The 14,135-nt window shown below is 37.0% G+C and overlaps 2 protein-coding genes across 3 annotated transcripts in view; one reads left to right on the top strand and one right to left on the bottom strand.

Annotated features, from left to right (window-relative positions):
• The window catches only part of LOC143422490 (regulator of microtubule dynamics protein 1), a 297,728-nt gene that overhangs the window by 92,361 nt on the left and 191,232 nt on the right, over positions 1 to 14,135 (top strand). The gene's annotated exons all lie outside the window — the stretch shown is intronic.
• Positions 1 to 14,135, bottom strand: part of LOC143422475 (potassium voltage-gated channel subfamily KQT member 1-like) — a 75,698-nt gene that overhangs the window by 3,467 nt on the left and 58,096 nt on the right. For both annotated transcript variants that reach the window (XM_076893140.1, XM_076893141.1), the window contains 3 exons: positions 8,734 to 8,984; positions 6,630 to 6,722; positions 3,430 to 3,586 (listed from right to left, as the gene is read on the bottom strand). In XM_076893140.1, the coding sequence (XP_076749255.1) occupies positions 3,430 to 3,586; positions 6,630 to 6,722; positions 8,734 to 8,984 (501 nt within the window). The remainder of the gene's footprint in view (positions 1 to 3,429; positions 3,587 to 6,629; positions 6,723 to 8,733; positions 8,985 to 14,135) is intronic.

Raw genomic sequence — 14,135 nt, 5'->3', positions numbered from 1 at the left:
ACTGTAATTATTAATTTTACGCTGTAACCGTGATTTATGAGAGTATTTTTACCAAGAGTATCTGAAAAGGGTTGATAACATAACATCGTAATACATCTTTAAGAAGAAATTGTGTATTTTGTCGCGAATATGGTGTGAGCTCGCGTCTCACTGACCAGGGATCATTAATTTCTTAAAACAACACAAAAGCCAACGATCATTCTCGATACGATTCCGACTGACATGCTATTATGTGGACAACCGATCGCCTAACCGCGAGACCCGCCGTTCCGTCTATTGACAATTCCATTGTTCCACGGTATAACATTCGCTCGTACCGATTGTCAGCGATGTTATAATTATCGATGCGCAATCCGCGTTTCCTCGACGAGATGCGATACTGCATTAAACGATCGTCAATATCGTTTAATTGCCAGTGGCCGTTGCATTTTCCATCCCTCCAAATGTTAATTGTTTATCAATTAAATGATTCAATGTTTGTTAATTGTTACGATCTCGCTTGTTCTTGTATTTAGTGGAGATAATTAATTAGCACTTGTGATGATCATAGATCATAGATGATCGTGGGAGGTGATTTTTGGGAGATATCGATATGATTGAAAGTCTTTGCTATGTGGTATGCAGATCTTAAATTGTTTCATTTCTCGCCAATTCGAATTATGCTTTCAGAGTTCGAGGCCATATCTGGATATTGTATAAGTAATCTATAATAATTTAAAGAATCATTGTTACTAGATTTGAGCAATTTATATTATTTTATTATTACACTATCACGAAAACATTATGTAATCGAACATTTTAATTGATCTATTGAAATAGTTCTCAAATGAATTTATAAACTTCAGATTATACAACACTACATACTAATATTGTAGTTTGTTATTCAAATTTTTCTAAATTAATTGAAATGGCATATTGTAGTATCATAGTTTTAGAAAACCTTAGTTGTAAGAGAATGTAAGTTGTACGTAGCTTTAATAGCAGGAAGAAGGTTATACAAAGAAAAACAAAGACGAAAGAAAGTCAGACTGAAAGGATGAGCGATTGTCCGATGTATAACAGATGTTTCAAAGAGTGTGATAAGAGAGAGAAAAACCTTTTCTACTTATACGAATTTTTCTTCACCGAGGAAATAGTGTAGAAAAGGGAGTAGTAGAATGTGTTTCAAAAGTGTTGTCAAAAGTTGATAGAATAATTGCGGTTTTATACGCGGTTTACTATTAGGCTTATATATATTTTTTAATTTTGGTAAATTAATCTTTATATCATCCAACACTGTAATATTGTATAAAATTTCGATAGACATAATTTACACGGTATATCTTACGCCTCACTCATCTGAAAATAATTTTCTATCATTCGATAGCTGATATATTCTTAAATGAAAATAGTGGATTTTTAAAATAACGATAAAAATATTAATGTTCCGTACGGGTATCATAGTCGTGTCTATCATAATCGCTCTCAAGGTGTCATTTAAACTGCAAAAAAATGAATTGCAACGCCCATAAAACATTTCTTTTAATGTAAAAGTTTACAATTTGCATCTGAGATTAGAAAAAGTTGTACCTGTATATTTTCAAGCCATGAAAGCTCCAAATTATTCTAACATTACATTTGTCCCTCTCGTTGCATGTTTTCTTCCGTATTTACAATTACTTATTCGAGGCTATTAATTTCGCGGACTGACTAATGGGAATCCGAGTAAGTTTATTTTGCTAATAGATATACACGTTTTCGTTGAATTTCAAAGACCCTCCTTCAGCAAATCGATTCCACGCCGGCTTGTATTTGAATACGAAGCTTCTTTATTTCTTCCAATTTCGTCGTAACACGTGTTTGGCTTGCTCCTGTATTTACATAAGCGAACGCTAATATTCGAACTAGCAAACGGAATACCGAGCTACGCCGAGTGTTTCAAGGGAGTCCGTTTTCTTCTCGTTCGAACAGTTTCCGGAAAATTTACGACTACGAGTTTAACATTTTTCTCTCGAAAACTTACGCCACTATGTAAACTGTCATCTGTATCATTTCCAAGATTCTTCTTTGTGAAATAAAAATTGAAGCTTACTTAACGATCTCCTTTTACATATTGTGACGTGAAAATTAACACTGTGTACGAATGAATGCGTGAGACGCCATTATGAGAGCGATTACAAACGATTTGTAAATGCATGACGAACGTAAATAAAGGAAAACGAAAGAGTTGTCATCAGCGAGCGTCGATAGTCTAATGTCATTTTAAAAACATATATTTTGCGAGAGAAACGATTAATTCGCTTAAACCGCACGGTATAAATGCATAGTACGCATAGTTTAACTAGCACAGTATAAACTCGGAACAGTACCTAAAATTCGTATTGCGAAATAGCGAGATTTTCAGAATTCTGTTCACCGCGTACGCGTGCTTCGAACACGTAGCTTCCACGAGCTAGCGAGTAACTGCAGCCGTACAAATTCACTGTACGAACTTGGAGCGGCACACAAATTGTACAACCGATAAGTTCAGCTCGCTCACGGTGTTACGGAACAGTACGGCTGGAAGTTAGAAATGTGGACAATCCATCCGACGACAATTGCTTCAGCCACTAATTCACTAACGATGTTACTGCGATACACTCTTCTCCTTTCAAACTGTCAAAGCAATCGCGCGATCGTAAGACACGCGTTTCAGAAATGGCACGAATCACTCGTGCGATTAAAAGTTGGCTAAATTTAGCTTCTTCTAATTGTACCAGCAGGTTCGAGTATCAGCAGATCGTAGAGCCTCGTGTCTCTGACCTGATTTCAAGGCGAAATACCACGTCGAGTACGTGTTACCTTTCGCTTGCAGGAAGGAAAAGAGAAGGAAGTTGCTAATTATCGAAGTCAGCGTTACGCGGCTCGAAACCACTGCGGTTGCGATAATTGCTAGCTCTCGTTTAGACTGAATTCGAACGGACGTTGGCAAAATGGCAGTAATCGAACAGGATGCGTACCATTGATCGCGTAATGTACTTCATCGTGTAACTTAACTAACGAGTCGAAAACTAACTGTACAAAGTTTAGAGAAATTAAGAGATTGAGCTCGATGCGATAACAAAATGGTCCTCCTCTATATTCGTCATCAACGAAAGGATCAATAGCAGAACAGTTTCATTAGAAATTCATAGTTGTTATCGTTGATTCATTTCAATTTCTGTGACGATCAAATATATTTCATATTATAAATTATTGTTATGTAATTTCAATTACACATTTCCTCCAACGGTTCAATTCTTGTACAACGACTTTTTGACTTAACCTTGCTGTGATTGCAACTGTGCGGGTAATTTGACTAATGAATCCACTAATGGATTCAAAGCTTCCATCCCCCTGTTCCCTTCTCTCTAACGACGTTTCTTATTGCTCCATAATAACGATGAATAACGAGAGAAAAAATGCACTCACCTTGATTCGAACCATCATGTTCAAGTGACCCTGGCTGTACTGCTCGATCACATCACGCACGTCGTATGGTTTCCGTGCCTGCTGGAATTTCCTCCTGGCCACAAAGTACTTGATCTTTCTGATCGCACGAATCGCGTTTCGATGTGCCTCTGTCAGTCTGGAAATCAGAGTAATTCGAATCTTGCTCGATTCGCTCGTAATTGCGACAAACGACGATCTCGAGTTACCCTCTAACAATTTTTATCGTCGATCGCACGTAAACTTGTTGGCTGTTCGCAATTTTGTAACGGAAAGGAAAGAAATCTGTAGCGATGACCTGAAACGATATCGCCATTTTTAAGATATTCAATGCTGCGATGTAATTTAGATATTTTCTTCGGAATTCGAATATTTGTTGCTAGAAAGCAACGATTCTGTTTCGAGACCGGTGGCGATGGTAATTAATTGGTCGTAGACTCACGCGCGGCTTAAGGAAAGCGCTAATTCATCGATCGATATCTTTGAACAAGGTTATTTGTGTAATTACTTATCTATGATAATAGACAGCATTACGTAGCCAGTTGATATTGCATCATTTGGCAAATCACTGAAAATTAGTAATTCATTCTTTTGCAGTATCATGCATTTGCAATTTTCATAATATCTTTAGTTAGAAATGTAAACAAAGAGATAGAACGAGTAGAATTTATTGATTCATGGAAGAATTCGTGAAAAATTGTAGAAAGCAATACATTTATCGAGGCAGAAGACTTCTAGTAGAATCAGAATAAAGTAGAACACCCGATGTCTCCACTATGGTTGATTCTTACTACTTAAATTTCCAATATCCTTATTCCATTCGAATCATGTATCCAGTTCGACACGAAGTATCGTCACACAGGATAGACTATTACATTTATTTAATTGAATATTAAAGAAAAATGTCTGTTTTATGTTTCTAATGATTAAAAAATAAAATGTAAAATTGTCATTTGTCGAATTTTTATTTATAAGAATTTATATTTTCTGAAATTATATTTCTGCGACAAAATAGGTAAAATGGAATAGAATTTCACTTTTACACTGCTTAAACATTACTGGAATTGTTATAACGTTCGTGTGACGATTATAACTGTAATTTTCTTCCATATGATTGACTTTTACTACTTGCAGCTCGCATTCCAAAACAGTATTCGCGCAATAGAAATCTATTTTAAAGGAAAGTACTGTTAATTTCGAGACAAACTAAAGTTTTAACGAATCGTTGAAAGACTCACTAATTTCTCAAATGAATTCTTGCTGAAAATATTTGATTACATTATCCTTCCATCCTGTATAACCTGCATCGCTAAAGGTACGAAGACGTAGCCAAACTTTTAGCCGGTAGTATACTTATTATTACACGCGTCTGCTAAAACGGAAGCTTAATTCGTGGAAGAAATTGGAGTGGCTCGATGGAATCGCGGTCTAACAGTTGGTCGGTTAGCTTGACAAACGATTTTACGTTTCAGCGGCGATACGCGCGGCAGACTCTCGCGCTCTAAAGCGATGGGACGGGAAGAAATGGAGGCGGAGAAAAAAAGGGAGAAAAAAATGAGAATGGAAACAAAGAGACTAGATTCGCGTACCAAATGTTAGGGATGCGCGAAGAGGGGGCGGGAGAAGAAACGAAACCCCAGCCGCGACTTCTCTTTGTGTCGGAGGTTCGAGAGTACCGGCTCTCCAAAGAATGTAGGCCGTTCGTGAAGCGGAGTAATGCACCGGTGGAAAAAAGCACTTACTACGACGGGCTTCCCTGAACGGGCGTGGGAAGAAAAAAAAACAGGCGGCGGGGAGAAGAGAAATGGAGAGGGATACAGATGGGGAGGCTTTTCACGAGAGCCGCCGCAAGGTAACGCGCCATTCCTCCTCTTCTTTGGAGAACGGGACTCTACCTCGGAATGTCAATGCCACGCGGTGCGTGTTTATTTCCGAAGACGCTGCTGATTCTTTAATGCCACGTTCATTTTACAAAGCGCATGCAACATGCACAATGCGCGCACAATAGACGTATAATTTATGTAGAAATAAATTTATTTCCATATATGTTATACTATACTAATTTCTCTGTAACATTGTAGTAACAATGGTAATTAAATTGATATTTATTCGAATTACGTGTTTCTACTGATATCGACGTGACATTCAACGTATTATTGCCTCTAATGAGAGAATACAACACGGTTTATGAATTTCTGCAAATTAATTGATTATATTTAGATTCGAATAATTATAGTTTAGGAAAATTAAGTGAATCTTGCTATAAAATTCTTATTATAACATTTCTAATTAAACTAAGAATGATAATTGTAAAGAAGAAAAGAAATAGTTAACTCGTAAGTTTACATTATGATTGCACAAGGTTGGCTTTTTCAAGGTATCTTCTAATAGAGTCATTTTCTGAGTAATTTTCTGATCATACAAGGGATCATTTGCTAGTAATTTACTCGTAACTACATATTATAATTAATATTGAATATTCATGAAGCAGAAATTAATAGAGTTACTTGATAATTAGCTATTACTAGTAGAATAAAGATCTGCAAACAAACTGTAAACTATAACATTCTAGCTAAAAAATTGACTACCCTGATAATTCTTTATCCAACATAGCTCCTTCGAATTTTATACAACATAGAAACTTTTGTGCATTTATTTTTACAGTAGCATGAAGGTACGACTGAGTGTTGCAAGTCGAGAGCAATCGATCTGTTTAATGGTCGCCATTGTTTTAATGATACGTTTCGCATGGTTTACAATTCACTCGATAACCATCCAGCATTTTATCGAATCGATGATAATTACTTTAAAATGTATACATATCTAACAATACCTTTTAAAGTATCTTTTATTCATAAGTTACTGCCTCTTAAGAAGAGCTTCTACCAAAGAATTAATTATTAATAACATAATAACATTTAATCTACAAAGGGAAATTACACTCTTCTCATCGCAATCGTAATTTAGAGAATCTCTTAAGGCAAACCGCTATTAAATTACAAAAAAAGGTCTGAACAAGTTCAGAAGACTGTCGTCTCAAGCCGCTCGAACGATAAAAGCATACTGGATTCTCGAAAAATGGCAATCGTTCCTCGCGATTCGTCAACTTCAGACGCAAACGATCCGTTCGCTTTCGACGCCGGGGATATTCGATGAGACGAGAGAAATAAAAGCGTACTCACGTGGTAACTCTTTGCGGTTCCTCGATATCAATGTCAATTTCGTCGCTGGTGGCCTCCGTGACGGAGCTCGTCTGCGAGGTGAAGAGGCTCCCCCTGCCAACCGGAAATACGCTACTCACACTACCAAACTCGCGAACTAGCTCGCTCGACGTTGGGAGCGCAGCTTCAGAGAAAGTGCCCCTCAGCCGGCTGACGTTTCCTGTCGCGTCAACTTTCTCGAACCGGTGAAACTTCCGAAGGTTCACCCGGTTCCGGCCTCGCACGCACACGCCCTCGTGCTCGCTGTTCCACTTTGGTGCACGCCGTTTCGATCGATAGACAGGATTCTTTCGTAGGAGCATCTGTCGGCTAGACATCGACTGCTCGATACGACCACTTTTACGAATCGATCAACGGTGAAATGTTTGATGGAACGCTGCTCGAGTTAAGGAATATAAGTGGAACGGGGTATGAAATCTTTTGAAATCATATGGAGATCATCTTGGATAAGATTGGCTCAATTTCAGAAATAGGATCCATTAACCCTTTACGGTTGATTGTTACCATGCATTCGACCTGGTGAGTGGTAATGCGATGACATTCAACCGCAAAGGACGAAGTAGCTTTACATTGCTAAAGGTCCGTTACTTAGTTTAAAAATTTGATTAACAGGAAGCTAATACTATACTTCATACTAATGTATGAAATATAAATTTTAAAACGTGATATTTTGAAAATCTCTGACTGATTGAAATGCTAATTACAGAGAAGTAGGAGAAGCTTGAAAGGAATGATAGATGAAGAATTAGGTTTGGAACGATGAGTGATGGTTAAAAACGAATCGTTGTACCTATTTGTATATCGAAATCGCAATACGAATTCGTTTCACATCAACCGGCTTCCGGGCATCACTCTAAAGCGAATGTTTAAATCAGACATTTGGGAAGCGACAGTATAAACATAAAATTGTTCGTGACAGGTTCCGCGATTCGATTAGTTCGCAGGAAATTAATAGTTGCCAAAGGAATGAAAGTTAAAGCTTCAATTTAAATAGATGAAATTGGCGTTTGGTTATTCGAGCGGCAACCCCCATTATCAGGACGTGCAATTATTGGCGGAGGTAGGGTTGGCAAACTTCCGTTCTCTCAGCCAGTTCATTATCCGAACTATCTAATTCGAATTTTTCAAATAAACGAACTCGTTCAGTTTCACTCGGAATTTCAATTGAAACTTGATTGTATCCATCCATTCGTTTCTCTTCATTTCTGGTATATTCGGTTAAAAACGAATCAGATTATTTAGTCACGCTTCAGAAAACAGTTACAAAATTTCCATACCTTTTACTTATGCAGTCCGATGTGCTGATAAGAACAATTAATCAACGACTATAGAATATTCAATCCAACACGATTTTTGCATTTTTATATTCTTACTGACACTTCCTGATTTAGATCGAGCGTTGGGTTCCCAGAGAGACTTTTTTAATTTATGATTGGCGATTCCCTCGAAAACGAAATCACGGATAAAAAAAAACCGTTTCCTTAAATTGGCAAAGTTTGAAAACCACCGTTTCACGCTATTTATGCATTCCTATTGTATCGCGTTTCTTGCTACGTCCTGAAAGTGCAGGATGTATTTAACCCAGCGATACAACTAGAAGGGATATTAATTTATACGGAAAAGTAAGACGAAAACGTAAAATAACGTTTTTCCATTCGAGCCTTCCAGTTTGAAAATTCGACGAACAGAATTGGCTAACTGCCAAACGGATACAGAACCGACGGTACAATGGACAGAAGGTTACTGCACATTTAAAAGAAAGTAAAAAATAAAGTCAGGCAATTTCTCGTACGGAACTTCGTTTCCGAATAAATCGATGCTGAAGATTCAATTTATTTAATCTATTTAATCAAGCTTCATAAGCTTCATAAAGAGACTCACTCCACTTAAAATCCACAGTCATTAATTAAATAATTCGCATCGATAACTCATCGATACATCCTAAAAACGAGAAAACGACAACCTCTGATAAATTCACCCGTTCGCCAGTTACGAGTGGAATCAGTTCGCTGAAATTTGGAACCCAACACTTGAATTGGAAGAAAGAATCGCTTAGTTGACCCACCGGTTGTCGCGTCTGGCACGATTAGGCGTGCCCGCCTTTGGTTCCTCCATGTAGAAGATCACGTCGCCCTCGTTCTCCATCCGTTGGTTCTCGTTCTGGGCGGCAGCGTCGCCGGCGGCGCCGCTGGATATGCCGCCGGATATGGTAACCGGCGGCAGCGACTGCTGCTGCTGCTGCTGAACGTCCATCCGGTTCCGCGATTTCCGCCTCTTCAGTACACTCGCCTTCTTTGCCACCTGGATCATCAGAGACTGAACCCCCGGTGCCCTCCCATTACAACACACGTCGTACACAACATGCACTATCCCTACTAGCGAGCGCCACAGCTCGGCCCCGAGCATGGATCCATCTGAAAAGCTCCCTATCACGCCGACCAAGGTACACCTGGTGCGATGAGAATTTACGCTCGCCTCCCGTGTAACGAGCTACATCACCGACAATGCGTTCTCGCGGCTTCTACTCGATGGAAATTGGATTTTGGATAACGGCTTTGCCAAGTAAGATTGACACGGATTGGACGCGGATTTACGGGCTTTTATCGCTCACGGTTTCATCCTTGATGACCACGTGCGTATATGTACATGTATTATTGCCTCTTTTTCTTCCGATTTACCTTAATTATATTAATAACTAGAAAGATGTGTACACGTTGCCAACGATATATTTAACGCGGCCATTTTATTAAATGACTATTGTGTAGAATGTTTACTTTTTCGAGTAATGTGTATAATGGGCAGGTAATAAATCTAAAATAATTTCTTTATACCAAACCTATAGAGCCTTTGAGTTTATTACACTGGTAAATTTTGTACCGAAATAAATTAGATTAAGTTAGGTTATTATAATTACTGTATGTTGATTTTGACTAAGCAATATATTGTGTCAATATAAATTTTTCAATTTCCTTATCAGAGCGTTTCAATACATTGACTACCACCCTTTAGGCTGTATAAGGTTGTTACAGATATTTTCTACAATGTCTTTTCAAACAGGTATTCTACACAATGCCTGGTCATTTTACAAAGTAGCCATACATATATATGTCTTTATAGTTATTAATATAGTTTAAGCAGATCAGCAGAAAAAGATGCTTTAAAAACAACGTTACCAATTGTTAGCATAGGGGTCCTTGACCAAGGCCTTGACATACACGTGTACATTTACAATTAACTGCAATGATGGACACTGAAGCGCGTCATTTCGGGTAGAGTTTTGTTTTTAGTCCTGCTAGTGGACTCATCGTTAAAGCTACCTAGCAGGCCCTGCCTTGAAAATTCCTGCTTGGAAATTCTATTATATCGAGGTGTAATCTTGCGTTGTTGAGAAAATAATTTTCTGACGCGTTTCAAGTTGTAACTTAATAACGCTTGAATATTTAGGCTAGTGTAAGCATATGACACAATTAACACCGTTTTAAAATAACTTTAATAAATTAAATTACTTTAGGTGCAGTAACGAACTGTACTTGATTGAATTTGTACTGTGTAATTTCCATCAAACATGAAATGTCTGATGGGTGTGTCTTTCTCGCTTAGGACAGGAGGCGAAAATGAGTGCTTTCGGGAAACTGCATTGTGTATATTATGATTGTTATGCGTTTGCTTCCTCTACGAAATCTCTTTTTCACAAATATTGTTGTCGTCGAGAAAGACATATCACGTTAAAGAGTTTGAATTTTCTCCATGATAAGTGAGGAATGTAGTATACACGTATGCACATCGATGAATAATGGTAACATGTATTGCTATGAGAAATAATTGAAATATAAAACTGCGTATCTTTATATCGTACTTTCATTGCGTATCAATGCGGATGACAAGCGTTGCATCGTTGCGTATCATCCAATAGTATATACGATACTATCCATTTTGATACGCAACGATGCAACAGTTGCTGGACACGTTGACGCACAACTGTGAGAAACCGATACAGAATCCAAGATTCGAGGAACAACACTGTCAATCCTTCGAGTCGGACACTTAACGCGTACAATACTTGACAGTAATCGACTCGTGTGCAATGCGTGCGCTCTAGTATTTCTCTATTCTCCTCGCTTTGTCCAACAGTTTCGTCAATCGATAAAAGTCGTTGATATGCACTCACGTTCAGCTTTAAGCTGATGCAATTGTCTAGTTAACAGCGTTTTGGTGTTATAATGCCACAAAATGGTAATTCTAAATTTTTTACTAAAGAGAACCTTTGTTACTGGAATATTTTTATGCAACTCACTTGTGCGTTATGCAACATCTGTATATATTGTACAATTGTTTAGGAGGCACTTCATTTTTTTAAATTTCACGAAGAACAACTTTCTTTAAGAACACTTTCTTATGACTTTCTGAACAAAACAAGTATTTTTCATGTATCTGATTACTCTGTGGTTTATATACATCACTAGAAATTAAATAAGCATTTGCTAAAGGTACACATCTGTACACAGATGTTTTTCTATAGAATTTCCATTTACATTTACACTTGTTGTACTATCAATCAATGTACAATATTATTAACTCACTATCGTTGGGAAAGATATTAATACCTTTTCTGCAGACTGACGTCGATCGAAAGCTCGGGTATTTATATCTTTTGCGAAAGGAATTAATTTTGCAACTCTTAGAGGTACACGAGTGTAAAGAAAATAAAAACCTGAGTTGCACAGAATTCTTTTTAACCTCTTCACACCCTTGACCATATATATGAACGTTTAATTTTTTATTATTATTAACGCTCAGCGGCACAAACGTGGGCGTCATGATCTTTTGTATATTCTTACTGCTTTCCCCATTTTTTTTGCTTTTTGAATTTCTATCAATATAAAATGAGTAAATCGTAATAAAACAAAAAATTCAGTCACTTTTTTCTCACCGGAAACAAATAATTCCCGAAGAGATTAATATAAAGAAATTTAAAAAAAAAACGTACATTTCACTTATTTAGCATAAAATATTAATTAAAATAAAAAAAATTATAACATTGCAATATATTCCTTATTACAGAGTGGGACGTATATAATCTCAGCGTAGAACTAATGTTTTAAATAAAAGAGATACTTTGAAGACAGTACAGCACTAGAAAATGCGAACTTTTTTTTTTTCGTGCTACAGTGCGTTCATCGTCTTCAAGTAACGTTTTGGTAGATATTTCGAATCTTTTTCTCGTAAAAATTCACTGCACCACCATTCATAATTCATCAACCTCAATTACATAATGTCAAATAAATGAAGAAATTCAAACGAAATACTAAATGTATGACTATGAGTAACTTCAACTTTTCGAGGTAAAAAGTTAAGCAAAATGTGGGACAGTCTTTTAATCCACCTAATCCCAAAGAGTTAATGCAGCAACAATTTTGTTTCCTAATTTTGTCAATACCTTTGAAATGGTATGTTCTACCTATTTTGCTAATATTTTTTTGTTCATTTTGCTACTATTACTAATAATTTTGAAGATACAACTTCTTTTCTGAAAAGTGCATTTTATTCGTACCTCACTAATTTCACTGTTACCTGACAATAGTATGTTAATAAAACTTTATATGTATATTTTTATATATTAATAAAATATACGCAAAATTGCATTTTCAGAGCATTTGTAACTCAAAGCGTAGCGCGGCGGAAAGCTTAATATCTACTATCATTTCGAATCCCACCCAATTATCATTTACAATGGTGAATGAACAGCTGTATATTGGTTAGATTCGATCAATATTAGTAATTCCATACAATATTGAATCTGAGCAATCGTATGGATCTATCTTGCAACAACATTTAACACAAATAATTAATAGGCGATACTGATGACGTATCAGGATGTTTGTTCGAAAATGTATATTTAACATCCGTCAATAGTATCGACTCATTGGCAGCAATTTTTTTCTTTTAATCTATTAGATTATGTTTATCGAATATTGATAAGGTATAAATATGAGCAAATGCTAAATTATACTTGTTATTACATATAATAATTGGTTTAGAAAATAAAATACGATTCTCAGTAACGTAATATTAATAATCCTTAAGTTGTGAAAAACGTTTAATTCAATTTAAATGCAACGAAATACGCCTGCTTATTTAACAAACACAAATATCATGTTACTTCATGTAGAATTATGCGTTCATAGTGTTCCAACGATATATTCACGTGGTTTTACAAATACTAATATCGCGATGCGCATCATTTCCCAGTCAATCCTTGTAATGATGGCAAAATACCAAGTATTCTAGAATAAACGAAGGAAACAAGTTGCATTAAAAATTATTGCAAAAAAAAAATGAGTTCGACGGGAAACGAACGTTCTAAAATGAAGAATAAACGATTCCATCGACCGAGTGAAATTTTCATTGGCACCAGAAAATAGACGGAAACAAAGGGGACGCTTGAATGGTTCGGATATTAATTAGCAGGCCGTTGGAAGTCCGTTTAGAATTTCTTTTCGGCGGAATTCGATTACATTATCTGGAAGTTGAATTATGCCGCGCCTCCGCGGGGCAAATTGCTACAAAAGTGAATTGTTTACGGGACGATAAAAGAGGAGAACGGCCCGCTCAGTCCGTCGCGTTTATCGAATTTTTTTCGTACGCGAGCCAAGCCAACCCCTGCGCGATGAAAACGAACCCATTGCACGAATAACGAAAGTGGGTCAGCACCGGTTTCGAAACCACCTTCCGGGGCAACACAAACTCCGGATTAACGTCGCGTTGTAATCTCCGCGCATTAAACGCTCCAGGAAGGAACGGCTCGAAAGAAACTCGCAGGAGAAAGGGGGCCGTCTCGTAAATTCATCGATTCGCTGCCAACGTTCCTTGTCTCGCGCGTCTGCTCAGCAGAATTTCCATGTGAACACAGCTTTTCAACGATACACCACGTGCCTCGATGAAACGATAATTAGTTCTTGAAATTATCTTTTTAAAGGGCTACAATTTTTTAGCGACCCTCTGGTCTTAATAAATGTTTGTGAACTGTGAGGTTGCACGTGAGTAAACATTTGATGATTATGCGCTTTGTTTTTAGAGCTATTCGATTTTCTTTTTGGTTTGATGTAACTAAAAGATTTGCTTCAAAATATATACCAAAAGAAAACGTCTTTCAATATCGAATTCTTTTGTGTCGTACCTAAATGTGCCTGTGCTCGAAAGACCAACTGCAACAGTGGGAATGAATAAACTCAACACTTTAACTGTGACTTGATAACCGTTCATTTGAACTGACTATTTTGCCTGTGTACTATTCGATTGATTCTTGCTATGTTGTTGTTGGATTATTTCAATCGTCATCGTAAAAACGAAAGGGAATCTTCTGTTAGAAAATAGGATCCTGAGAATAAACAAATTTTGTGTAATCATTTTTCTTAAACAAAAGTACTCCATATTGTCTGCGGAGTATCCTCACAAGTTCCTTTACTC

The sequence above is a fragment of the Xylocopa sonorina genome, chromosome 3 (genome assembly GCF_050948175.1).
Source record: "Xylocopa sonorina isolate GNS202 chromosome 3, iyXylSono1_principal, whole genome shotgun sequence".
Taxonomy (NCBI): domain Eukaryota; kingdom Metazoa; phylum Arthropoda; class Insecta; order Hymenoptera; family Apidae; genus Xylocopa; species Xylocopa sonorina.
Note: the sequence above shows the minus strand (reverse complement) of the source record. Positions and strands in the feature narration are given on the sequence as shown.